General features: G+C 28.0%; 3 protein-coding genes across 10 annotated transcripts; 1 reads left to right on the top strand and 2 right to left on the bottom strand.

Moving 5' to 3' along the window:
• The first annotated feature begins 1,233 nt into the window (after positions 1-1,233).
• Positions 1,234-19,747, top strand: LOC145192110 (tetratricopeptide repeat protein 39B-like). 5 transcript variants are annotated; one of them, XM_090093641.1, is made up of 19 exons: positions 1,234-1,281; positions 5,185-5,260; positions 6,322-6,377; positions 6,740-6,816; positions 6,941-7,008; positions 7,139-7,203; positions 7,860-7,965; positions 8,081-8,146; positions 8,901-9,009; positions 9,330-9,397; positions 10,294-10,353; positions 16,796-16,887; positions 17,382-17,451; positions 17,671-17,783; positions 17,972-18,086; positions 18,216-18,327; positions 18,426-18,543; positions 18,626-18,751; positions 18,923-19,747. In XM_090093641.1, exons 2-19 carry the CDS (start codon positions 5,198-5,200, stop codon positions 19,254-19,256), a joined length of 1,818 nt encoding a protein of 605 aa, XP_089949767.1. In that variant the 5' UTR covers positions 1,234-1,281; positions 5,185-5,197; the 3' UTR covers positions 19,257-19,747. The 5 variants fall into 5 exon arrangements, with proteins under 5 accessions (XP_089949767.1, XP_089949760.1, XP_089949773.1 ...); XM_090093634.1 differs by lacking the exon at positions 1,234-1,281 and adding an exon at positions 1,330-1,527; XM_090093647.1 differs by lacking the exons at positions 1,234-1,281; positions 5,185-5,260; positions 6,322-6,377; ... (1 more) ...; positions 6,941-7,008; positions 7,139-7,203 and having other exon boundaries at positions 7,937-7,972.
• On the bottom strand, positions 11,986-15,824 carry LOC145192109 (metabotropic glutamate receptor 3-like). The gene is made up of 3 exons (XM_090093624.1): positions 15,631-15,824; positions 14,861-15,286; positions 11,986-14,571 (listed from the first exon to the last, which is right to left on the bottom strand). Exons 1-3 carry the CDS (start codon positions 15,659-15,661, stop codon positions 12,083-12,085), a joined length of 2,946 nt encoding a protein of 981 aa, XP_089949750.1. The 5' UTR covers positions 15,662-15,824; the 3' UTR covers positions 11,986-12,082.
• Positions 19,748-21,235: 1,488 nt separating the features above from the next.
• LOC145192138 (uncharacterized) lies at positions 21,236-26,447 on the bottom strand. 4 transcript variants are annotated; one of them, XM_090091434.1, is made up of 5 exons: positions 26,253-26,438; positions 25,146-25,280; positions 23,685-23,754; positions 22,980-23,378; positions 21,236-22,617 (listed from the first exon to the last, which is right to left on the bottom strand). In XM_090091434.1, exons 2-5 carry the CDS (start codon positions 25,158-25,160, stop codon positions 21,407-21,409), a joined length of 1,695 nt encoding a protein of 564 aa, XP_089947560.1. In that variant the 5' UTR covers positions 25,161-25,280; positions 26,253-26,438; the 3' UTR covers positions 21,236-21,406. The 4 variants fall into 4 exon arrangements, with proteins under 4 accessions (XP_089947560.1, XP_089947563.1, XP_089947566.1 ...); XM_090091437.1 differs by lacking the exon at positions 25,146-25,280 and having other exon boundaries at positions 26,253-26,447; XM_090091440.1 differs by lacking the exon at positions 26,253-26,438 and having other exon boundaries at positions 25,016-25,280.
• Positions 26,448-26,742: the final 295 nt, after the last annotated feature.

The raw sequence follows: 26,742 nt of genomic DNA, 5'->3' as shown, positions 1-26,742 counted from the left end.
AGAATAATAGCATTTCTTTTCTTGAGGTTGATGGATTTTCCGCTAGCTTCAGAAGTCAATTTCCAAAACTACTTCAATAACGTCCTAAAATTTTTCCTAAAAGTAGGGTTGTTTTCGACAAGAATAATTTGTTTTTGAAATCACAAATAACACACTGATTGACTTTGAATCTGTTCGATTTTGCTTTTATCATAGCAATCAATAATTAAATCAACTTTTTCTATAATAATGTTTCCCAAACAGTACGAAAGCTGTTGCAGATTTCTTCAAAAGCTTTCTATAATTTAACTCTTATTTAAGAAATCTATTTTAAAAAATACTTAGAGATTTGTATTTGTAATGCGGATTCGCTTTTGAATTTAGGTGTGGATCGAGGTTTAGTTTCAACTTTAAATATGTGAACCCCAATCTAACTGTCGATTTTTGCCCAACATTTTACAAATAATTAGTTTTAACTTTCGCAATAGATTTCTATTTTCTTGATATACTTTAAAAGTTTCGGAGCAGATCCTTTGTCTAAAAGTTTCAAATGGGGCTTATTCTTTTAATAACTTAATTTAAAGGAAATTATTTGGAAATGATATTCCAGCTTATCAATCTTAATGGGAATTTTCGGAACCTACTTTTCAATTAGTTAAATTTATAATTATTTAATAACGTCATTTATTTGCTCTCAGCCAAAATTTCGGCTTGTTGTGGTTAAAAATAAAATTAACACCAATTCAAATCGGATCTACATACTAAATGTTCTTCTTCACAGATTATTTTTTAAACTTTTATTGGGATAGATATGTAAAAAAGCGTGGAGCTGAAGCTCTAAGGAAATAACTTTAAAAAGTTCCAATGATTGTAAAACATTCCAGAAATACCGCAATTAAAACAAAGATACTACAATTCTGTATTTCTTCTCTTCAGTATTTTTTTTTGAGCAAAAATTATTTTTTTCATAAAGTCTTCATAAAAAGTCTTCATAAAGTTTTCATAAAGTCCAAAAATGTTTTTTTCCTCATTGAACAATTACAAAGTTACAGCTAGAATATCACTTTCGCATAGCTACTAGATTTTGGAAGAATAACTGGTCCTATTTGGTTTGTTTATTGCAGATGGTTTCCGTTTATTATCATATCTTTGTTAGGTTTTAGCTTTGTATCAAGATCAGATAAAGGCTAAATGACAAAGTCAAATATATATTTTATAGTTGTTAGCTGATTTTGCTTCATTCACTGATCATTTTAATAGTTAATAAACTTCTATGTTGTTATATACTTAACTTTCTCAGTGGTGCGTATGTTTAAAGTTAAAAATACTTTATTGAACAAATGTTATTTTGTATGTCTGTTAAGCTAACTTTTTTTTATATTTCAGTAAAAAGAAGTAAATAGGGATTTAGATATACATGTTAAAAAAATATTTTTTTATGGCAGCTGAAGAAAATGCATTTAAAGAAAGCATTAAAAATGCAAAAAAAGCCCTAGCTTTATGTTTGTGCAATAAGTTTACAGAAGCACAGGAATTCCTTCAATCATTGTGAGTTTAAAACTCTTTAAATATTACTTTGCACTTAACATAATTGTATTTATAATACTAAATATAGAACAAAACCATGTTAATAGTCAATATTGCATGTTTGAAAGTATATTGAGCTGCTCATATCATGTATTAGTAGAACCATGCCATCCAAAACACTACTTGTATCTTTCTTTCAAACTCCTGTTTGACAATTTTATATATATATATATATATATATATATATATATATATATGTATGTATGTATGTATGTATGTATGTATGTATGTATGTATGTATGTATGTATGTATGTATGTATATGTATATGGAAAATAGCAAGTTTCAGTTTGAAATTTTTTTGGTAAACTGAATAAAAAGTTAAAAAAAAAATCTTGTTTTTTTTGTTGATAAAAATCTGTTTTGAGAAAACAGCTGGTAATTTCATTCTGGTTTTTGTTAAAAATTGATAACAGATATTAAACAGATTTTAACTTTATCCAGTGTATTAAAAGTAGTTTATATTTTGCATTGCATACAAGGTTGTTGCTAACCATGGGCCTTGGTCATAACTGATGTATACCATGAATATGAGCATTTTTGTTTGAAGCAACCCACCTCAATAAGTTTTTTGTTTGTGGAGTGGGAGATTGTTTTTTATATTCTGTTGAGAAAGATTTGTGAAATTTAAATATCAACGAATTTCCTCTAAATTGGTATATTTTGGCAATTTCAGCCTTATCTAGTCAAAGCAGTTTTTAACAAACTGAATGTCCAACCACTTTTGAAAGAGTATATAGGAATGGGTCATTTGGAGTGCATAAAAAAAAATTATGCTTAATTTTTAAGGTCTCCAATTTCTGTTTGTAAAAATAGGTGTTTTTAGCTACAATTTGCAAATGCGAACTATAAAAGTGGTACTATATTTTTATTTTTAGCCTCAAACGCATTTTTTTTCCTATGCATTAACTATACCAGATGTTTAGGATTAGAGAATCCAATACTGGTATACCAGGGTATAAAAAACTGAAAAACTGGTCAAATTTTTCAGTATTGAATACTATCATTAAAAGATTCAAATACCAGTATTTTGTGCTTTTATATTTCTTCTTTTAAAAATTGTTTTTTTAGTCATTATTTTAAAACTATTTGTATCCTTTAATTACTTTTTTCAGTTTTTTCTTTCTTTCTTTTTTTTTTTTGTTCAATTAATCCTTGATTTAGAAGTAAATCAAGTTGAAATAGATGAAACAGTAAGTTCTGAGAAATTAATATGAAAAGTATTATACCAAACTATTTGTGAAAAAATGTATTATAAGATTGTCAGAGAATGACCAGAATGTACTAATGATATAATCAAGCCTAAAAAAAGGAAATGAGGCTATTTGAAAATGAAGATGTGTGAGGAAATTATTTCAAAGTTTTATGATCTTTTTTAACAGTTTGGCTGACTAGTGTTTAATTTGAAGTCATCTTTTCTGCTGACAGAGTAATAATGCCAGACAACAAAACTCTGGATGCTCTTTGTTTTTAAGAAGGTACTATAATAGAATTAGTGATAAAAATTCTGCCAAATAAACCGATAAATTTGAGTGATTTTCAAGTGCCATGTGATTTGTAAATTTATTTACTTTTATTATTATTAAAAAATAATATTACTGTAAATGTTTTTGCTTTGTATCTTACAAAATAAATGTAATTTATTCATTTTCTTTGAATACTTGTTTTAATACCAATATTCTTGTATTATGTTTCTATATTACTGAAATACAAGTATTGATTTTATTCCAGTATTAAATTCCTTAGTTTATTTTAAAAAAAAGACTTAAATTATGGTCCACCTTAAAATACCTATGTAGTAGTTTGGCCCTTAAAAACGAAAGCTTACAGTCAATTTTTTTTTTTAAAAGATTGTGAAAGTTGTGTAATAAAATGCCAATTCAAAAATTGCTATTAGATTGCTTTGATATAATGATGCAAACCTGTAAGTTGTAAGTAAGATGAAAATTTAAAAACTTGATTTCTTTTTCTCCAACCTTCTCTTTCTTTATTCACTTTTCAGGATTTAGAAATGGAAACAAGAGAGAAACATTTATTTACTTGAAATATTTGCTTACCATGCATCTCTACAAAGTTGACAAATTTACAGTTTTTTTAATCTTATAAGTCATCGAAATCGTATCTTTATTAAGCAGGAAGGTCTTATTTAGCATGAAATTCTTGCAACAAAGATTTGTATAGACAAATTAGAACTAATGCTTAAAGACTAGAAAAGGTCTGCAGAAGCACACAAATCAAAAAAATGAGGTCAAAATCCTCATCATCTGTTGCTTTAACAATTCACTGGGATGATATGTAGATAAATATGCAGACCATCTGCAAGCTCTTGTTTCTGGTGTTATATTGAAACAGTTGCTAGGTGTTTAAAATCTGTAAGCTGGAACAAGTAAAGAGCAAGTTTCTGCAATTAATGTTTAAAGTGGGGCATTAAAGATCAGGTGTACTTTGTTACAACTGCATCAAATAAAAGTTATGTTGGTGCTTGTTCATTGCTTAAAAAAAAAAAAAAAGAGAAACAATTTTTTTTTCCTGATTTCTCACCATCTTGGATTGGTCATAGGAGCTGCTTTAGAAAAGACTCTAATACACACATCCAAAAGACCTGAACTTTTAATTTCTAAACACCAGTAACAGTTTTTAGATCATGACAATTTTTAGATTTTTAGTCTTGTCAGGCTTTACAATGGAATCATTGGTGGCACCTCCTTGTTCTAATATCTTGCTATTTGCACAAATATAACAGAATCTGAATAGATGACTATAGGGAGTTTGTTGAGCTAAGTTATATTGCTAAGTTATAAGCTTGTGGAATAAGTTTAAAATGCTAAGTGCCATTTACTGAAGTAAAACTGCTTCAGAAGAATAAAGTGTATATGATCTTACCACTTTCTCTGTTTATTCACATCAGAACCTGGATTCCAACCATGGGACTTTTATGTTATTTTCTAACTTTTCCAACTGCTGTATTATATACAAATGCTACTTACAAATAATCTTTCATTTTGGGAATAAAATGAAGATTATACACAAACACAGTTGTCACTGTGTTTACAAACAATGCCTTAGCACTGTGCAGTTGTCAACAGCACAGTGCTAAGGCATTTTTTGTATCCAGGATTTCAGCAAGACATTTACAAGCAAGAAATATAATTTTCTATGACTAATTGTTTTTTAAAATTTATATTATATAAAGTTTATATTAGTAATATGCAATGATCTAGATAAAAAATATATTCCTAAAATGTTTATTTATAAGAATGCAAAATAAGGAAGAAAATCTTTTATTAAACTGGTGTTAAAATCATGCATGCATGCATGCATAAAGTAATTGTTTGATTGTAAATAAAATGGGGTCTCTCATTTTTTAGTCTGTTAAAGAAAATAATTTAGAAAACATTGCATTTTAGTTTTTAATGAAAATTCCATCAATTTTTGACTAACTAAAAATAAAGTCAGTTATTTATAAGTTGAAGATTTCAATTTTCCTTCAATATTGCATAAACTCTTTTTAACTTTCCTATATGTTTGTCAATATTGCATATACTCTTTTCAACTTTGTCAATATGTTTGTTTTATTTATCAAAGTGACATTGATGTATGCTTTTGAGTTTGACTTAAGGGATGGAACTTGCATGTATCATTCTTTATCAATATCAACAATAGCATATCTTCAAGCTTTTTTAACATATGAACAGGTATGTATATATTTTAGTTAGTATTTTACTTTTAATTCAGTTATCTATTCATGTATGTGAGTTAAAACTTTCTTTATGAAAATGTTCTGTTAAGTGCAAAAATAAGGAAAGTTTCCCTTTTCAAAAGCCAACTCTCACTTTAAAGACAAGGGTACAAAATGTTTTACAATTACAGTTAATTTATATAAGATATGATGTATTTTTCAATGTAAATTGAAAAATGCACCATATCTTATATAAATCAACCATTAGTTAAAATAAAATAGTCTTCACCCAACTTTAACAGTCTGAAATAGTCTTAAAGTAGTCATAATATTTATATAATTAATTAACTAATAATATAATTGATAGTCTAAAATAGTCATAAAATAATCTTGAACCAAATTTAATTTGAATTTAATTTGAAGCCATATAAGAGCCAAAAAATATGTGGTTTTTAAAAGATATAGTGTTCTCTCTAATAGTAGCCTTGAAGTTTTATTAGTTCAACTTCAAGTTTTATATTTAATTATTATAGAGGCAGGCTAATTTTTCAAAATTGTCTAATAGTACAAGTTTAATTTTTAAAAAAAGGTCAAAAATGATAATTTTTTTTTATCTAAATTTTTTCCAATTTGAGAAAAAGAAATGAATTAGTGGATTAATAGATCCGTAATGCAGGATCTGTAACCAGACAGGATAAAGTTTAAAAGACAAATCAAATTCTGCCAGAACTGTTAGAGCCAGCACTTTTAAAGAGAGATCTATTAGAAGGAATGCAGTTAAGTAAATTTAAAAAAAGCTATTCTTGAGTGTAATCTTGTAAGCTATTTTAGGTAGTAGTAGTATAGCATAGAAGAGTTGCTTATACTTTTATTTAGGTGTAAATTAGGTGAAATGTCCATAATATCTGTAATTGAAATTTTTGATACTAAGATTTTAAGTCTCCAGTATCAAAATTTTTTGGTTTCTTTATGTGCACTTACTTAACAGCTCTTTTTAAAATTACTGACTAGAGTTGGAAATAGATATTATAATAATCTATCCAGATTCATTAAAATTCTTAAATCTGAATTTTTTAGAAGTATATTCAATTAGCTCATGAAAAAGTGAAGGAAACTCTGAAATCATGTGATAAGTATATTTATATTAAACTTACTAATATTTCAATATTTATAATCTATTTACAATTGATATTTCAATATTTATAATATAATCTATTTATTATTGGTATACAACAAATTTAATGTTGATAATTTTAGTATGGGCTTTTTTCAAAATAAGAAATAGAAGTAACTTAAAACAACAGCAAGTATATTTTGCCATCTTTAACCAGTTTTTTATCTATTATTATTTTTTGTTGCTTTCATTTATCTTTATTGTTATATATATATATATATATATATATATATATATATATATATATATATATATATATATATATATATATATATATATATATATATATATATATATATATATGGTTCTTTTATTTTTCAGATTAAGAAAAAAAAGAACATGGAATGAGTCATTTTACAGCTGGTTTGGAAGGCCTTACTTTGATGATTTTACAATAAGTAAAGCAGCCAAAGTTATTATCTAGTTATATTTAACATTAAGCATAGTTGAACCAAAGTCAAAAGATACTAACCATCATATGAATTGAACTTATGATTGATTACATGTAGTTTTATGCTTTAGTTGAACTCCATGCAGAATTGTGCTATGCAGAGTGTCTTCTTGAAGAAGCTTTGCTTACTTTTGTGCAGGTTAATAATTTATTAACCTGTTATTCAAGATTTTTGAAGAAAAGTTCTGTCACTAAAGTTTTTTGCAAATAGTAATCAATTGAAAACCTTTTTTTTTTTTTTAATATTGTTTTTTGATTTATTGATTTAGGATGAAAATTTGATTAGCTTTGTAAAAGGTGGGTTAAAGATACGTAATGCTTACCAACTATACAGGTACATATTTATAAAAGTTATTGTTTTCTTATGCTGTTTAGTATTTTTTAGAAATATTAATTCCCGTTTTCCTTCTAATTTTTATAATAAACATTACAGTTTTTGCATAATTAGTGTTTGGGATTTGTGCCTGGATTTTTTTGTTAGCACCTCAGTATGACCAATTCTGATGCTAAAAAAAATCTTAAGGCTTCTATGACAGTATACAAAGCAGAACTTCTCACTATCACTAGACTTTTCTCTATCTGCTATCTATGACTATCAATATCACAAGGCTTTTTTGTTTGTACCATGTTTTACCTTTCTCAGAGAGGGCTTGGTTGCCTGAATCCATCTCCTAAGGTTCAGACATACTCATCTTGATAACATAACACCTTTTGGTGAAGCAAACCAGGTAGATGTTCCTCACTGGCTGGTCCACTAATTAGCTCCTTGTTTCATTTACACCTTGCTCTCAGCTAAATGTCATACCTCAAGTTATCTCTCACTATTAGCAGCTCAGACACAGTTCTCACCCTTTTTCAATAATGTTATTTAAACTTTGAGTTTGATGTCTTTTTGTTCTAACTTTAGTCATTTCTTCCTCAAGCAACTATTTTATAAAAAAGGTTCTCCAAAGTTTTAAAATCAATAATATATTTTATGTTTTTTTACAGAGGCTGTCTAAATGCTTTGGAACAAAGTCCTATCTCACTGAAAGAATCAGTAACAAGAGCAGATTTTGAAAGTGGGGTTGAAATGGGCATGGGTACATTCAATTTGGTAAAATGTAGATACAGCTTTGGCTTTTTAAATATATTAATTTCTACCCATTGTCTAGCTATGTTTGCCACTAAAGGAATATAAACAAGTAAAAAAACTGTTTAAATATTGTTAGCTCCTTTCTCTACTACCTCCACGTGTCTTAAAACTGCTTGAGTGGATTGGTTTCTCTGGAGATAAGGTAAATATATACTCATATAAATTTCTACAGCATGATAATCAAGTTGTTTATGTGTACATTAGAGAAACTAATTTTACTTAATTGTTCTTTTATGATATCAAAAATTTCTTAAAATTTATGTTGTATGTATTAACATATATTTTATTTTTAGTTTAAGTTTTTACTTATTTGTAACTGCTTATTAAAATAACTTTACATAAGATTCAGTGCATAATTCAGTGCATATTACTTTTGTTATTAAACAGTTAAATTGTTTAACAGCTTACTTAGGCAGTTTTATAAATGTTGAAAGAACAACATTTCAATAAATGTTAAGCTTTAATTAGAAATTTAATAATTTTACCTAATTAATTATGTTCTGATTTTCCATATTTTGTCAAATTTAGACGCCAGAACCAATATTTGATGTTGAAGAAACAAACCTCTATATATAATAACAATTAATCTAAAAAAAGTGATAGTAGATACCTTGAACAGAACACAAATTAGAGAATATTCGTTGAACACTTATTAAGTTTTTTTTTTTTTTATCGAAAAGTAACTAAAGTTTCTTAAGATTTTAGGGATTCTATTACTAGTTTCTTATAAACACATTTCTTATATATCTATATATAAAACAAAAAAACCTCCATATATAATAACAATTAGAAAAATCTAGAAAAAGTGATAGTAGATACCAGAAAGAGTATTAAGAAAAGTATCTAAAAATATCTCACATTAATTTAAATATTAGATGTTTATACTTTCTTTATAGGAGTATGGGCTTTTACTTCTCAATAAAGGATGTCATTCTGAAGGTTTACGGGATGCAATGTGTGGTATTACTCTTTTGGGCTTTCACCTTGTTGTATCTCCGTTGTTAGGTAATTTTTGTTATGTGTGGGTGTGTCATTCATTCACTGGTTCTTCTAACTATCAATTGAATTATTCTAATCCTTGAAATGTATCATGAATTTCCAATGAAAGTTTATTATATTTTATTGGCAAAAGTTTAGCTTATAACTGTCTTTTTGTTGTTTCTCCAAATAGAAAATATTGTCATGTGCAGTTACCACCTAATATTTTTCACCTATCTTTTTTTATTTTCACATTAAGTTTAACAAAAATGATAATAAATTTACATTAAATTTAGGGTAAAAAAATTTCTTTTTTTTTTTAGAAATTCTCATTTCTATTTTTATAGGAATTGGAGATATTGATATTGCATATAGCTCAAGCCGTCTTTCAAAATACATGACAATTTACCCTGATGTAAGCAGAGTAAATTTCGAGTTTTATTATTTTTTTTTTTTTATTTATTTTTTTTTAAATACTTAGCTTTTTCTTTATTCTAAAAGATTATTGCAAAAGATTAATAATTTATTCTTATCTTGTTTGCATTAAAAGATGTCTAAGAAAATGTTTGATCTTAGAGTGAGTTTTGTTAAATAACAGTAAGATTTATTAATTTCTGAATGAAATAATTTAATAATGCTTTTGGCTTTCTAAGGATTGCATTTAGTTAATGCAATGGTGATAAAAATTAAGTTAATGTTTAAATAGTGATTATTATAAGCAATCAAATAAGAAAATGTTAAGTTTATTTATAAAACAAAGTAGTTTTAAAGTTGATTAAAATTAAACATTCTAAAAAAATTGAAAAAGTATATACATAATGAAAATGTAATAAAAAGCATTTACATTTATAGTAAATTAACCACATCAATATATTTATTTAGTTTAAAATGTTATTAAAAAAGATCTTGACAAGATCTTGGTATGTAAAAGAGGTCATTTTTTTGATTCCTTTCTAAAAATTTAAGTTCTTGACATATACACTGGTGTATGTAATCAATACACTGGTATATACTGTAACATTTAAATAACATTTATTAAATATATTGTTTTACTTATACTCCAATAGTTATAATATTAGATTTTAAAGTTCATTTTTAGTCTATAAGGTCATTTGTACTAGTTAAAGTTTACTTAGATAGATAATCAATACAAAGTGATCAAAATAATCATGGTAAATAAACTTTTTTTGAAGTAAAATTATGTAATTTTATGGTAATATGGCTGGTTTTATGGTAATATGGCTGGTTTTTTAAATTAAAAGCTCTTCTAAGTTTTAACTTTTTTATGTTGAAATGTTTTTTTTGTTTTAGAGTAGTTTGTTTTTGTATTTTTCTGGCCGATTGATGCAAACACAATGTTATCTAGACAAGGTATACTTGCATTTTATTTAGATTAATTCAAAATTTGTTTTGAAAAACACTCGCAAAAAGTGTTCCAGGTCTTTATGAACATAATTTATGTTTCTTAAAGTCCTGCATACATTTATATATATATTTTTTTATTTATATACATATATATTTATATTTATGTGTGTGTGTATATATATATATATATATATTAGACATGTCCAAAAAACAACTTTTTTAAAAAATGTCTGAGCACAGCTGCTAAATGTGTTCTATGTAATAAATTAATACTAAATTTAAAAAATTTTTGAATAAAAAAAATTTTTAGGGGTCGCTCAAGACCCTTAAACATCAGACGAGTCCCTAATATTTTGAAAAAAAAAGTTTTTTAAAACCATATCATGTTGGGTCTCAAAAGAAGTGAAATTTTATAAAAATTTCAAAAATAATAAAAAAAGTTTATAAAAAACACAAATTAAAAAGTTTATTAAAAAAAACTTTAAAAATATGCACTTTTTTATTTTTTGTTAAAAAACGATAGTTTTTAATTCATAAAATTTGAACTGGTAATTTTTATATAAAATAGTTAATATTTTTGAAATTTTTATAAAATTTCACTTCTTTTGAGACCCAACATGATATGGTTTTAAAAAACTTTTTTTTTCAAAATATTAGGGACTTGTCTGATGTTTAAGGGTCTTGAGCAACCCCTAAAAATTTTTTTTATTCAAAAATTTTTTAAATTTAGTATTAATTTATTACAAAGAACACATTTAGCGGCTGTGCTCAGACATTTTTAAAAAAAGTTGTTTTTTGGACATGTCTAATATATATATATATATATATATATATATATATATATATATATATATATATATATATATATATATATATATATATATATATATGTATGTATATATTTACATGACACTATATCAAAAAGATTACCATAGCAAAATTGAACTAGGAAGATTTTTAATTAAATAACTACTTTTGATGTTAAAAACTTGTTGCAGTTTTTTAAATTTTTGTACTTTTAAAATTTTTTTAAGTTAATGACGTTTTTTACGAGTGTTTTTCAAAATATATTACATTTTTTAAAAATTGGGAATTGCGTGTTCCAGCAGAATGGAGCTCCAAGTTATTCTGCCATAAAAAATCCCAAATTTTTTTATAAAACAATGACCAATTTTTAGCCCAAACACTTTTGGCCTTTGTTTGGCCTAGTTTGAATCCACTTATTCAATATGGAGTATTGTGAAGAGCAAGGCATAAAAAAAGTCCCTTTTAAGTTTTTGGTCTGTAAAGTCATCCATTACAAGGGCTTAGAGCTCTATGTAAAGGGAAAGCTTCTTTTTGTAAATATTACTTAGAAATGACTATTTTTGACTCTAAAATCTCTTTAGTCTAGTACTAAAAAGTCTGCAAATTGCTACTGTGTAAAACGCTATAGATAACTTAAGTCACTCATTTTAATGAGTCATTTCATTTTAATCTTTTAAAAACATGTTATAGATCTAAAAAGACTATATTCACACACCCACACTAACACTTAGTTTTATTGTTAAAAGTTTGAGTAAAAGTAATTGAATAATTATCCCTAATTACCAGAGTAATACTTGGGCAAATGTTTTAACCAAAATGAAAACACTAATGTAAAAAAATTATAAAGCTAAATGTTTTTTTTAAAGACTTTTGAAGAAAAATAAAATAAAAAAATAAAATCTAACTATAAATAATTTTTAAACTCTGATTACTGTTCACTATTCCTTCTTACTAATTGAGTTTCAGATGTTAAAGATGCAATTCTGTTAGTCGTTTTAAACATTTCTGTTTTGTTCTCAATATCAGAAAAATTGTCAAATGCTCTATTTTGAAAAGTTTTAATGTGATTTAACGATGCACTTCTCTTTATAGATGGGTTTATCTTATGATTTGGTTGTTTCATTGACTTAGCAAGTTCCTTCATCCTTTTTATTTTGCTGTTTTGCTTTCTATTGTCTTCTTTAAAAAGGATTTTTGAATTTTGTGAAGTTGTGCTACTTTGTTTCATGATAGTTGATGTCTTTTTAAAGCTTGCTGTGGATATCTTGTTTTTTCGCCTGTATGAGTCAAACATTGAGTCAAAATCAAATTTAATCATGGATGTTCCATTTGATCTTTCCTTATCTATAAATTCATTTTGATTTATGAATGCTGTAACTGTAGCATTCTTGCGGGCTTTCTGGAAGTAATTTTTGTTATTTAAGTGAGGATAAAAGATAATTATGATGAATCTGTGTCCGTAGAGTATAGTCAACAAACAAAAGCTATTTATCAAGTTTATAACAAGAAAGATCAAATTTTTTTGCTCTCGCTCACTTATAGCATGAAGAAAGGCAAATAAAGCCCATGATAAGCATGTTATAAACATTGCAAGTGTAATATATTGTGCTTCATTGAAGTTTTCAGGAAGTTTCCTTGCGCGAAAAGCCATCCATCCACTTACCAGAGATAAAAAATATACATATCCAATATTGTAGTAAAGTAATATGTCACTATTATTTCCACAGTAGTCAACAATTGTCACCTGTTTGTTGTTAACATAGCTTTCAACTTTAGGAGGGTATATAAAAAACCAACAAATCTCACCTATCAGTTGAACTGTTACAAGTGATAAAGACAGCATTATTTGATATTTGTTTTTTAAAAATTTAGAAATTTTTGAAAATCGTTTTTTTCTAAATACGCGTAGTAACCGATATGTTTTTATAAGTATAAAGGATATTATGTAAGCGTACAGAATACCAAACCAAATAGTTTGCACTCCACAAAGAATTGGAGTTAAATTATTTAGATAAAGGAGTGGTAGGCAAAATAGAAGCACAATAGAAATCAGCTGTGTTGTTGACATTTCTCTACTGGATGCTTTTATAATAGGGGTGTTCCAATTTTTTATAAAGAGGAATAATGATGCAAAGCCAACTGTTGCACCTAAAAAAGACATTCCAAAAATTACTTGACCACCCAAGTTTTTTAAACTAAATTTGATATTTGTTAAATTTAGACAAGTTGTATGTGTAAGATCACTTATTGTTTTAAATGGACACCTATAACAGTTTATGCCATCTACTGAGAAAAAATCCTCATCACATTTTGCACACTCCCAACAGCATTTTCTTTCTCCAACTATTGTTGAATATCCTGGCTTGCATGGTTCACTGCATTTTGCTAATGGAGTTGATTTGAAACTAGTTTGTTTTAAAAGAGAAAAGTTAACATAAGTTGTACTTTGGTTATTAGCGCTCCAGTTTCCAAAGATGTAGAATAGACTTTTATTTCTCGGCCATGCAACAAATTCATATGATGTTGAAACAACATCTCCATATTTGTTGAATTGAAATTTTTGGTCTGTACCTGGAACAATAAATGATGAACTTACAATATCATTTATTAGTTTTGAATAAAGAATTGGTTTATTGTTATTTTGACACCCACTTTCTGTGCAGTTTAAGTATTTATGTAAGCCATGTGCTGCAGCATAAACAGCTGACATAACATTATAATAGTTAGGCTTTTGAATCCAATTTCCTTTAGGTTTATCATCTAGATCTATTCCCAATGATCTCCAATAACTTTCGAACCATACATTGGGTAAATGTGACTTTACTATAATATCATCAAAGAAATCTTCGAACTCGCTTACTTTTGGTATTGTTTTTTTAATACTAATTATTCCATTATTTATAGTAGATATATTTGTTTTTGATAATGCAATATTTGTAGCCCAACTTTCAGTTCCAATCCAAGTTAAGTTCAAAAGTCCTTCTTTATTTACAGCTTGAATGATTTTTTTTGCATGTTCATACTCACACAACAAAACAACAACTGTTGTTCTTGTATATTCACTTTTTAAGTCTGCAATGATGTTTGGTATGTTGTTTTCCAAACGTTGGACATCAAAAAGATGTGAAGCTGCCAAACATATTTTACTATCATCTAGTTTGGTTTGCATTAGCAGTAGAGAATTGCGACCAAAATCATCATCAGCTGCAATGACAAAAGGAAATGTCCAATCAAAATATTCAATTAATTGAATAATGGCTAAAATCTGATTTTCATCTGGGGGTATTGTACTCAGGTACCGTTTAAATCTGTTATCTTTTCCTGTATATGATTCAGAAGATCCATATGCTATTTGAGGTACATAGTCAGTTTGCAAAAATTCTGAGATTACCAGTGAGATAGTGCTGGACTTACCTCCTAAAATAAAATGATACAGAAAATAAGTACTAAGCTCATCAACATCTTATTATTATCATCATCATATTATCATCATGTCATTATTTTATTATTTTCATCACCATCACCATACTCCCTAGTATTGTCACCTAAATTTTTATAAAACATCAAGATATTGACATCTCTGATATGTTGATGTTTGGTAAAAATTTGTTAATATAAAAAAGGAATAGTTATAAATAAAATTATAAGTTAATGATCCTTAAATATATTTTTATAACTATATACATATTTTTTTAGTTGTAAATACCTATAACAGCAGCTAATGAACTCTTTCTGTTTGCTTTACAGTAGCATGTATTATTTTTAAACAGGATATTTTCTTGCTCATCTTTAACATACTTTTTATCAAGCATAAAATCGGTTGTATGTGCAACAGCAACTTGTATGTTGTTGCAGCTGTTACGTACATCAAAGCCAAGTGTCACATTGGGTAAAATACTTGAGCTGTTGTTAATTTCTTCAATTGTGTACAAGAAAGCTTCTATGTAGGGCATCTCTTCAAAAGAGTAATAATATTTTTGATTATTTAAGTCTAAATCTTGTATTGGAAATAATGCACCAATAATGAAATCTGCGTTGAGATTTGTTGATGTTTTATTGTATATGCATCCCTCATCATAAATATCATCCAAATCGAATGTGAATGTCTCAACAATTAAAACAAGCAGTAGCCCTATTTAAAAAATTTATTAAAAGTTAAAGAAATATCAAAATTTATTTAAATGTTTGTATTCTATTTTAAAATAAAAAATATTTTATAATTATAAAGTAATATTACAAATGTTAAATGAAATATTCTTTGTTATTTTGTATTAGTATTATGATAGAAACAAATATTTACTTAAAAATTTATATAGAGTTGTAGAATTTATAATTAATAACTATTTTATTTTATAATAAAAAATAGTTATGCATAAACAAGACATAACAAATAGAAGAGTCATTTATAATGTAGAAATCTAATTATTGTAAAGTGTATTTAGAATTTTTGTGAAAATATACAAAAATTATATTTACAGTCTTCTCCTTTCATTTGAAATGGGAACATTTTTTCTTTCTAATTGATCTTGATTTATCTGTTGATAAAACCAAGCAATCAGATCACCAGTACATATGCTTTTATGTTGATAAAACGGAATAATAAAATCACCAGTACAAACGACGTTTTTTTGGGCATCTAATGTTTAATGTAGTTCTTTTATTTACATTTTGCTTAATAAAATACAACAGTCTCTTTTATTTTCTGTGTAAACATTGGAAACATGTCAAATTCAACATTGGCTTGTTTAATCTTTGTCTAGTGCTTTTATTAGAAGTGCATAAGATGTGTACAAATGTTCAAGAAACTGAAATATTTTTTTGTTGTGTTAAAAAAAATACTGCAAAAGTATTTATGAACATTGAAAATAATATAAATTGTGCAATCAATTAATTTTGTATAAAATTGATATTTGTAATAAGAGATTGAATTAGGTAAAAATTGAACTGTTTATTTTTTAATGGTATTTTCTCTCTAATTTGTGTCATAAATCTGTTTATTAATCTTTCATAAATTAATTTGTTAATCTTTCTTGACTTAAAGTTTGTTTTTTGCTCTACGTTAATAAGTATCTTACTATTTATAAACCAAATGCAAAGAAGAGACTGCAAAAGGCTTTACAACATAATAAATTCTAATCTAATATTTGCTGCTCTTTAAATTGTAACTGTTTATGTCAAGCGCATAAAACAGCTTTATATTGGTTGTTAAATCAATCACTACAACCTGTTATTTACTCACACTTTAACAAACTTTTATAAGTTTGTTTTAATAGTTAAAGTTACAAGAAAGTTAAGTCTATAAAAAAATAATATATATAAAAGTAAGAAAAGATAAAAGTTGATTTTAAAATTGTTTTTTCCTATTTTATTTAATTTCAGTTTAAATTTTGACAAAAAAAATTTATCAGCAGTTTATCAATTTATTTATCAATATATATTATTTTTTAAATTGATATCAATTAAATCTTAATGCTCAGTTGTATTTGTCTGTTTGCTGAAGATTTGTAAGATTGTGATCAAGCTCCACATAAATCTACTTATTCTTTCCAGTTATTGAAAATAACTTCTCAATCATAAATACTGAATATTATTTATAGTAATTATATATATTAAAATTCTATTGTATTTTGCATGTTTTCAGGCACTGATCGAATATGAAAAGTCCGTATCTGTAAACATTGATTGGAAGCAGATTCACCACATATGCTATTGGGAAATGATGTGGTGTTACAGGTGTAAATTTAAGTTTTGTCCACTTTGTTTTTGTCTACTTTGTTTTATTTAAAAGAGTGTTGATTTTAAGTGCAAAAGTCTAATTTGATAATTATTCTTTTGAGGTGATAAAGTGGTTTTGTTTTTATGATTGTTAAGTAAATATTTTTGTCACTGAGTAATTATGAGTTGCCGTTGATTATTGGTCAAGAATTATTCATAACTGCAGGTTGTGTTTAAGTAATTGTAATGCTTCTTTATGTGTTTAATTGGTTGTGTCATTTTTAATTTGTTTGTGGTGAAATACTATACATAAGTGTTATAGGGTACTGTAGGTCATAAGAAATCTGAAGTGCTATAAAAAGTTAGTTAATGTTGTATGAAAAGTAAATTGAGTTGAGATGATTTACTAACTTTTCCTACATTTTACTTTAGATTTTTTATAAAGGTCAGTTGTCAGTTGTTTTTTATAGTTTTATGAGATCCAAAAAAAATTTAAATTCTCTTTCTTTCAGCTTTAAGGGAGAATGGTCAAATGCTGCAAAATATGCTAGCATTCTTGCTGAGGAAAGCAAATGGTCAAAGGTCAGATATTTATAAATTAATTAACAAATTGAATTTATTCTAATAAACCTGCACATGTGTCTGTCTGTCTATTTTTATGTATGTATGTATGTATGTATGTATGTATGTATGTATGTATGTATGTATGTATGTATGTATGTATGTATGTATGTATGTATGTATGTATGTATGTATGTATGTATGTATGTATGTATGTAATCTTATCTTAATTTGTTTAAGTGCTCTTACAAGTATATGCATGCAGCATTCCTTATAATGCAGCAATCAGAATTACCAGTTGACGAAGATATAAGTCAAACGTCTATTAAGGAAAATATTGATAAACTTTTAGAGTAAGTCCAAGTATTTCATATAAATATGACAGCAATGTTTTTTTTTTTTTTATGAATGATTAATGATATTCTTATCAGTGTTTGAATCAGTTGTTTGTTTTAGTCTTTTATTTTAATTTTTTACAAATTTAAGTTTTCTGTAATCAATACTATGAAGTAATAAAGCATGTTTTTTGAATTTGTTTTAGTGAAGTAGTCCAGCATCAACAGAAAATTGCAGGGAAATCAATTCCTTTTGAAAAGTTTGCTGTGACACGAGTGCATAAGTACTGCGAAACTGGCAGATTAGTATTGCCAGGATTAGTAAGCAAAGTTGTTCAAATCTTAGTTGTTAAATGTTAGCCGAGTTATATACATTAAAGTTACTTTTTTTTTTAGTGTAAACTTTTCTTTGTGTATTATGCGTGTTATTTGATATATTTATGCACTCAGGAAATCATCCACATATGGAATGGCTTCACCATGTTTCATAAACACGAAGAAACTTTGAAATATTTTTTGGATCTCGTACAGAAGTCTCTTGACGCTTTAAAAACGGAACCAGGCAAGAGTGTTATTTACTTTAAAGTTGTCGTTTCCTATTTTTCTTTTATCACTCTTATCTCTTATCTTTCTTATCTCTTGATTCTTTTTTCATTTAAGATTTATCAAAGCATCACCATGACAACGTATGTCTTTGCAAACTTTTACAAGGCATCTGTCTACGTCACTTAAAGGAGAACGATCTAGCTGAGAAAATTCTTAACGAAGTTGCAGACAGGTAAAATATTTATCATATGTGTGTGTAAACATTGGATAAACGGCTTCTTTTCGGTAATATTGTATCTTCATTTTATTCACAGTCCCTTTACAAGCCATTCAAGCAAAATGGATTGTTACTATCCACCTTTCGCGTCTGCCGAGCTAGCTTTTATGTACAAGAGTTTGGGTAAACACGAGAAAGCATTGGAAGTTTTCAATAACACGTTGTAAGTAGATAATTTCGTCGTAAAAGCAAATTCGTTTGAGGTTTTAATAGAAAGTCTACGCGATTTAATTTATTTATCACCACCACCACCACCACCACCACCATACTATTTAGAGTATTTAAACGAACCAATATTTGGTATTTTTAGTGTTTAACATGTTTCCTTTTACAGAAAAAATTATTCGAAGTATGGGCTTGAGAACCGTTTGCATTTTCGATTACACAGTGGCATAGCCAGCCTAAAGAAGTTAGACGTTGCTGAATGTATCGATGAGCAGTCTCTGGTGAGCAGATTCTCTGCCGATACAAATTTAAGCGATATCTCTCAAACCATAGAGATTGCCACTGCGATCGATGACAAACCTATGTCAGACGTCCCAGGTCACACGTCCTATGTAAAATTAAATGACGAGAACTTTTTACTCTCTGCCGCTTCTGCGCGGGTCTCGCCGATTATTTTTAAAAATGATAATGACAGGAACATTAACATGGTATCTAGCATATAGAATTTTTAATAGGCATTTACTAATGAAAGTCTTTAATAGACACCATTTTTGAGCTCGAGACTTTGTTAATATACAGAAAAAAACCTGAATTGATTGCAACGCTATTAATGATCTGATTATTATTATTATTATTTTTGGCTTCTTACAGGGGTTTATCGCACAAAATTACCATTTGCTTAATACGAAAATTTTATTTTTAAAACTGTTACAAATAAATTATTTGTAAACCATTTAATTTTTAATTCTGTTATACATAAAAAGGAGTGCATTAGATAGTCATATTAATTTATAATTATTTGTAATTTATATTTATTCATAATGGGGCTGGCTTCATTTTTTTTTTCTAACGTTACCCTCCTTTTGTGATTGCTACTTTTTAGAATGTGGTTTATTTCGCTTATGTACAAACGTTATGTACATCACTACGAGTATTCTGAAAGTTATTCAAATTGTATATATTTGCAATTGTATATAAATATGTCTATATCTGTCGTTCGATATTTATTTTTTAACAACGAGGCAAAAAAAATCAAAGAACTTTTATTATAGGTTTAAAAAAACTTGTCGCGTTGTTGTTGGACTAAAAGTATTCGTCGCAAGATTTTCCTTTTAATTCGTTAATGAAATAAGTTGTTTCATATGAATTTAAGTGAAAAGCTATTGAACACTTTTTTTTTGAGAATTTCACTGTATTAAAAAACTCTCCAAAGCTACAGTAAACCCCCCTCCCTCCCCATTTAAAAAAAGTTGGGGTTTAAAGCATTTAAGGTGATTTTAAGTGAGCATTGTATACTTTATTTATCGTTATTTTTTTCAGTTCTTTATCTTTATTTTTTTTCATCTACACAATCAACGTTTTAGTATATGAATATGTATTTGAGTAACTTGCCATGCAGAAAAATTGCTGATTACTGATGATGTTTTGTCAGCCCATAACAACTCAGGAGTGTAGGTCAAAAAAAACATCTTATACAGATTGATGTTTTGGGTAGTAGCATCTAAAAGGGGAAAAACGCCTCCGCTTGTTCACTTAGCAAACCCAACACTAAAAGTTATGTCAGTATCTTAGAAACCAAAGTTGTCCTCTGGGTCAAGATTATCCACATCTCTCCGATGTTGTTTTTATTCAAGATGAAATTATTTGCCATACTTCAAAGAAGACCTAGACATGGCTGAAAAATAATCTTTAGTACCAAAAGAATGGTTTTTCAGCTCCTTAGACCTTTATCCATTGAACCTCTCAGTGTGATTATCGGTAACTCAGAGACCTGCAAAGTTATGTATGAAAAATGTGACTTCCTTAAAGAAGCAAGTTTCCTAGACTAACTTATCTGAAAAGTTTTTCGAGCTTAAGGTATAAGTTGGAGGAGGTTATTATGACTGAAGAAGCTTTTTTTAATTTGAACATTTCTAAATAATTTTAAGGTAGGCCAGTTTTTAAACTCCAACAAAACTCGTAAAGTTGTGTGTGTGAGTGTGTGTGTGTGTGTGTGTGTGTGTGTGTGTGTGTGTGTGTGTTTGTGTTGTTTCAAGTAGAGACGATGGAAATATCAACAAAAAAACTCTCCCAAATTAAACTAAGATAAGTTGCATTCACAATAGAATGTGATAAAATATAGATCTCTCTTGAGAACGCGAGAAACTGTCCTGTTTCTAAAACTACTTATTGCGCATCTAGTTAGACAGTTTCATGAATGTTTCAAAGTGTTTAGAAAAAATGTAGTTTTTATGTGTCATCAGAATGTGCGAGAAGAGGAAGAGAAAGTTAAAGATCACTAGGACAACGAATTGAATGTAAATGTGTTTAGTTTGATACATGTCCAGTTCTAGACATCTTTGATATTTTGCGAAAAAGTGCTTTTGTTGAGATTCATGGTATTGAATATATCCTAAAGGTTCATTAAGAGTCATTTTCTACCCCTTAAGTTAATGTAAGACAGTAGGTCATCTAGGTTATTTTATAATTAAAGACTTGTTAATTTATAACTTCTTATATTTTCTGCTTTCAAACACCTTAAATAACTGACAAACTGTAAAGAAGCAACTTAATACAGAATAAATTTATTAACAGCTTTTTTTTAGAATAATCTGACAAAATTAGTGACTAATATTTTTGGAGAATTTAAATAATATTACATAACGTTACTTTTTTAAACATGAATTTCATTTTCTTTTAAGAAGTTAGCTAGTCCAGTTTTATTTGAATCTCCACCGACGTCTATCGTAGACCTTTTGCTTCTTTCTTCTCTGATTTCGCGTTCTCTTCGTTCTGTCTCGGCGATTTCTTCAATTATACGCGTGTTTTTCATTCCGTAATTTACGTTGGTTGAGTTGGTTTCGTTTGATTTCTTGCTCTCGCTTTTGGTGGATGTTACGTTACTTTCGAAGATTATATTTTCTAAGTCTGATGCTAACAAAGTTACCCCTATCTTCTTAGCTTGATCAGACAATAGATTGTTTGTACTCCCAAATTTATTCTTATTTAAGTTTGATGCTGCATTGTCGCTTTTGCTGTCAGGGACGACTTTAGATATGTTATCTCGTGATGTCCAATCGTATTTATTGAAAACACCTGCGTGATAAGACTTCGGGCGAGCATTTCCTTTGTTTACGTTACTTCGCCTGTTAACCAAAGTTTCTGTAGTCGATGCTGTTGTTTGAAATAACTTCGCTACATCTTTCACACTTTGTATGCTTGCTAATACTTCTTTGTCAGTTTTTTGAATGTCATTAGCACTTGAATTATTATAAGAATGAGGCTTAATTGATGAATTTTCTGCTAAATTATTTTGAGCCAGACCTATTTGAAATGAGTTAAGAGGAATATTGTCACAATTACTTCCGTTTTCTAATCTTTTGTTGTCATTCGCAATGTTTTGTTTTTTGAGAAAAGTAATTTCATTGTAATTGTCAAGTCTTTTTGCCCCCTCATTGACTTTTATGCAATTTTGTGTTGTTACATCCAAGTCTACACTCTTGCTATGCCTTATCTGTGAAGGGAGCTTATAAGCATTTCCGCGCTTGTCTCCGCCATCAATACAATCTCCATCTCCTTGCAGTAATTGATGTGACTGAGTTTCTTTATCGTTTATAGAGCTAATTGAGCTATCAGAGATTTCTACTGGTTTGGTAATCTTTTTATTATCTTGAAAAACATCGGATTTGCTTTTCACATTCGTTGTTGTTGCTGTTTTCTGAATTTGCTCCTCTAGCCATCTTTTTCTTTTGTCTATTACAATATTATCTTCTATTACGTTTTCGCTTTTTGATCTCTGATACTTATACTGGGATTTTTCTACCGGTGGAGGTGCATGCGCACTCGGAGGTATTGGTAACATGGGTGAACCAACCGCTCTGAAATCTAATATCAAAAATGTATCACGTATAACTGTCATATTTATAGTTAATTGAATCAGTGAATTCAAAAACAGAACAAAACCAAAATTTTGAGGTTATCAAGTAAATTTTAGTAATGTACTATGCAAGACTAGTAACCCCAAAAAACTGTTTATTGCTCTCGTTTTCTGAAACATAAAAGATACAATTCTATACATGTTAATGGTAAAGTTCGTGCCTAAAATTTTGCAAAAAAAAAAAAGTAATTAAACTTGCTGAGCTTGTACTGTTTTGAACTCACTGATTCAATTCTACAACTGGAGCAATAACAACATTGACAAATGATAATTACTGTCATTAAAGAAATTGGAGAGAAAAAACAAATACCGGCTGACTTTTTTTGCAAGAGATCTTTGTTCTTTTTTGACACAACTTCCTCAGCAACAAGACTTTCAAGCCACGCGCTTTCTTCTTGAAACGAAACTTGAGAGGGATCATTGCGGTTAATTAATCCTTTCACTTTTTTGCTTTCGTTCCCCCGCTTTTTTTCGCTTGACAAATCAACACTTTTACTTTTCAAAATTTTAAGGGGGTTGTTGTTATTAAGATCATGTCTGTTATTGCTGTTTTCGCTGCTTAAAGCCGGCCGCCAAGACACCATGTTTTGAGTAGATTGATCTTGAATCTTTTCGACAGCCGGTTGAATTGAGTCATTAGCAGTAGTTACTTTTTGTATTTTGCTTTCGTTAGAGTTTAGATGATCGAGATCCGTCTTTGAACTTTCGCCTAATCAACAAAACGAGTTTTCAATTGAAATCTTAAAAGAAAACGTATTTATGGCTACTATAAAATTGAATTAATTAATATAATAATTTATTATAAATATAAATCAATTGAAACTGTAAATACTAGTTATTAAAATGTAAGTTTTTTATTGCAATTTTTAGTTCAGTACCTCTCGTCGAAAACTTTTTTTTCCGGTTTGTTTAGCTTTCAAAAACAAGTTTCAAATCCAAACAAAAAATTAAACAGTCAGAATGCAAACTGAAAATTAGTATTTAAAAGACAGGATAATTAAAATTCCATTTTTACCTGTGTAAAAAAATCCTTTTGATCCGCCATTATTGAATACAGTTCCACCCTGCTGTATACTTTTTACTTCCTAAAAGAAAATCCGATGTTTGAGTTTAAAGAAGAACTGAAGGAAAATGAGGATGAAGACTAGATGTTTAAGTTTTTATTAAATTTTTGCAAAGAATATATATATTCATGATCTTTATTCCACTTCATACAATCGGTTATTGTGAAATGAGAACCAGCTATCTTAATATCAAAAGATCTATCGCGTAGTTTTACGAAAGTGTTTATTATTGTATAGAAAATAGTCGGGGAGGCTTTTCCTGGTTTTCACTTCAATTTCTTAGTACATCTTTTGATTTCTTAGTACATTTCAGATGACAAAAGGTCCAAAAAATTGTCGTAGAAAAAAAATCTCCTCTCCAAAAAGAGGGTTTCAATAACTTTTTGTTAATCTAAGAGTTACTTACCCTACCATTTGTTTAGTTGCTTATCTTTGGAAATAATACAAAAACAAGCCTTCACACATGCAAAACACATCCTATAGATTACACACGCGCGCGCACGCACAAACACACACGCACACATATGTAAATGCAAACTTCACTAGTTTTTTTTTACTCGAGAAATCTACGTCACAATCTGGCATAATGTTAAAAATATATGTAAGAAAATTTTTCAAATTTTTTTTTTAGGAAGTTTTTCACTTATTAATATTTAATCATTTTGCGGCTGTTTCATTGCACAAAGAGCCAAATGCTTCCTCAATCTAATATTGAAATTGAATGCAACTTAATAAATTTTTTAAAGTAAAGATTTTCTTTTTCTTAAGTTAACAACATCGCTTCACTATTTAAACGTTTAGTGAGAAAATGGCGGACAAGTTAATGTTTTAAACTTGTAGTTCATTGATTTATTGTATATTTTAATGACATAAAATCTGTAATGATTGTGGAAATCTCTGTAATTTCTAATTTCTTTTCTGTTTTTATGACTTTTTGCTTTCAATTTAACTTCGTGAGATGAAGTGAACACGAAACTTTTTATTTTCTTTAAAAGCTTCAATAGTTTTTTGCTGAGGGTAACGCAAATATAAGAGTTGCTAAAGCATTTTGAATAATCATACCACATTAGAATAATGATAAAAACTCATCGATATACTTAACAATAGGCTTATGATGCCTATTTAAAGGATGAAAGCGCAATTCAAACCAGAACTTAAAATTTGTATTGCGCTCTCTCGGTAAATGTCTGAGATTCGGCTTAAATAGCAGCGGTTCTTTAAATTATTACTATGGCGTAAATAGGATTGTACTTTATAATAATAAGATACATGTCTTTCTAACCTCGTGATTGTTGTGACGTCACAAGAAACTTCGCGGTTCGTTTTATATACTATATTTTGTAAACTATAAGTTAGGGTGCCGACTTTATACAGAGAATGCGTTCACTAAAACAAAAGATATAATTAATTACTTGCTTTTCAGTCATCTGTAGTTATGCTTCCAGTTTCTACTTCTATTTTTTTCTTTATCAAACTTTAACTATTGTTTTTTTTTTCATATTTTTGTCCGATTTAGTGAAATCTTTTCAATAGATGGTGACAGATCCCTGAAAATAACATAAGGTGGCAAATATATATATATTAAAAAAGGTTTTTTGCATGTATTAGTTGATACTTCAGCTAAAAGTAATTTGAAACTTATTCCTCTCACAGCGAGCAAGAAAAATTTCAATATTTAAAAGAGACGTTGCTTTCGAAAAAACTCCTTTTAATTTGATTTTTTTTTGTTTGTTTATTGCCAATATTTTAACAACTGTTAGTCACGTGCTATGAAAAGAGATTTTATGAGTTGATATCATTTTATTTACTTGAACGTTAAGGTTTTTAAATTAGGTGCTTATTGAGCCGAAATTAGCCATGCGAATGACGTCATAGTATGTAATTGTTAAACGGATATTTTTATTAAAAGTGACATTACAATGGAAAACTCTTAATCGACAAAACACTTTACGACAGCCTAAAGTAGCAGGCCAATATCTATTTGACAAAGTATGCTTCAATGGGCTTTAAGCAAGTTTCTTAAACACTCCTAATTTTATAATTACTTATAATAAAATTGTTTAGGATGGTATAGTTAATGTAACTGATATCTCAAGTACATTATATTTTAGCGTAAATTGTATTCATTTTATAAAGCAATTTACAAAATAGTCTTGTCACAACTTGTCGGTTCTCGAAAAGATAACCATAAGAGGAAAAAAATTTTGGACGTTTTCTAAAAACTACCATACAATATTCTAACTTTTTTTTTTTTTTTTTTCGTTTGTTCTCCCGTCAAAGTTGCATAATACTTTTACACTTCTAGCTTAATAAAGTCAATTCGGGGTTTGCGTTTACACACCCTTTATTTGTTTATTTACTTTAATTAGTTGTTTATTACTTACTTCACAGAAATATTTCTTAGAAATGATCAAATATTTTCAAGATGACAGTCGAGAGTTTAGTCAAGAGAGAAAATTATCGAGTGAAGGAACTCTTCCAAATTACAGTGAGAACATGGTAGCAACAAAAAATCTTACCATTTTACTTAACAAGAGCACGAACCATATCACTCGCCACAATCACGATTTTCGTGAGCAGCAGTTTAGTATTCTGCTACAAAAATTTGAAATGACATTTTTGCTCGTCTTAGAAATCATTAAACAATATCAATAAATTCTCAATAAAAAAAATAGATCATTTATAAAGGAAAAAGCATCTGTACTAGTAGGATTAGTGGGATAATTTTGTCAGTCCTGTGAAGGTCTTCCTCGCAGTGAGTTTATAATCTAAGCTTGTAATGACGCGTCATTGACATCGCATAAAATCAGTCTTAAAGCGTTTTTAAAGACGTCCCATCAATCAATCAACTTTTCAAGTACTTCCCATCGTCTAATCGACTCCATATTTTGAATGCTAACTCAACACCATAACAATTCAAAACAGCGATTATACATTAATGGATTAGTTTTAAACGAACTTACAGCTACGTGATTTCGTTTTTTAGTAAAAAAATATCTTGATTTCTCT

The sequence above is a fragment of the Hydra viridissima genome, unplaced genomic scaffold (assembly GCF_058129835.1).
Source record: "Hydra viridissima isolate aposymbiotic clone 2 unplaced genomic scaffold, HvirCarnegie_v1 scaffold_1, whole genome shotgun sequence".
Taxonomy (NCBI): domain Eukaryota; kingdom Metazoa; phylum Cnidaria; class Hydrozoa; order Anthoathecata; family Hydridae; genus Hydra; species Hydra viridissima.
The sequence above is the reverse complement of the archived record's forward strand: the minus strand, read 5'-3'. Positions and strand labels throughout refer to the sequence as shown.

What these genes read in the sequence shown, in the direction of transcription:
- LOC145192110 (XM_090093634.1), top strand. Translation starts at nt 1,397, where the DNA reads ATGTTAAAAAAATATTTTTTTATGGCAGCTGAAGAAAATGCATTTAAA. An exon ending in GAAATGATGTGGTGTTACAG is followed by an intron (nt 16,888 to 17,381) that starts GTGTAAATTTAA and finishes TCTTTCTTTCAG; the next exon opens with CTTTAAGGGAGAATGGTCAA. An exon ending in CGCTTTAAAAACGGAACCAG is followed by an intron (nt 18,328 to 18,425) that starts GCAAGAGTGTTA and finishes TTTTCATTTAAG; the next exon opens with ATTTATCAAAGCATCACCAT.
- LOC145192138 (XM_090091434.1), bottom strand. An exon ending in AAAAGGATTTTTTTACACAG is followed by an intron (nt 23,379 to 23,684) that starts GTAAAAATGGAA and finishes TTTGTTGATTAG; the next exon opens with GCGAAAGTTCAAAGACGGAT. An exon ending in CTTGCAAAAAAAGTCAGCCG is followed by an intron (nt 22,618 to 22,979) that starts GTATTTGTTTTT and finishes TTTTGATATTAG; the next exon opens with ATTTCAGAGCGGTTGGTTCA.
- LOC145192109 (XM_090093624.1), bottom strand. Translation starts at nt 15,661, where the DNA reads ATGTTCCCATTTCAAATGAAAGGAGAAGACT. An exon ending in TCAAATGAAAGGAGAAGACT is followed by an intron (nt 15,287 to 15,630) that starts GTAAATATAATT and finishes TTTTTTAAATAG; the next exon opens with GGCTACTGCTTGTTTTAATT. An exon ending in TTCATTAGCTGCTGTTATAG is followed by an intron (nt 14,572 to 14,860) that starts GTATTTACAACT and finishes ATTTTATTTTAG; the next exon opens with GAGGTAAGTCCAGCACTATC.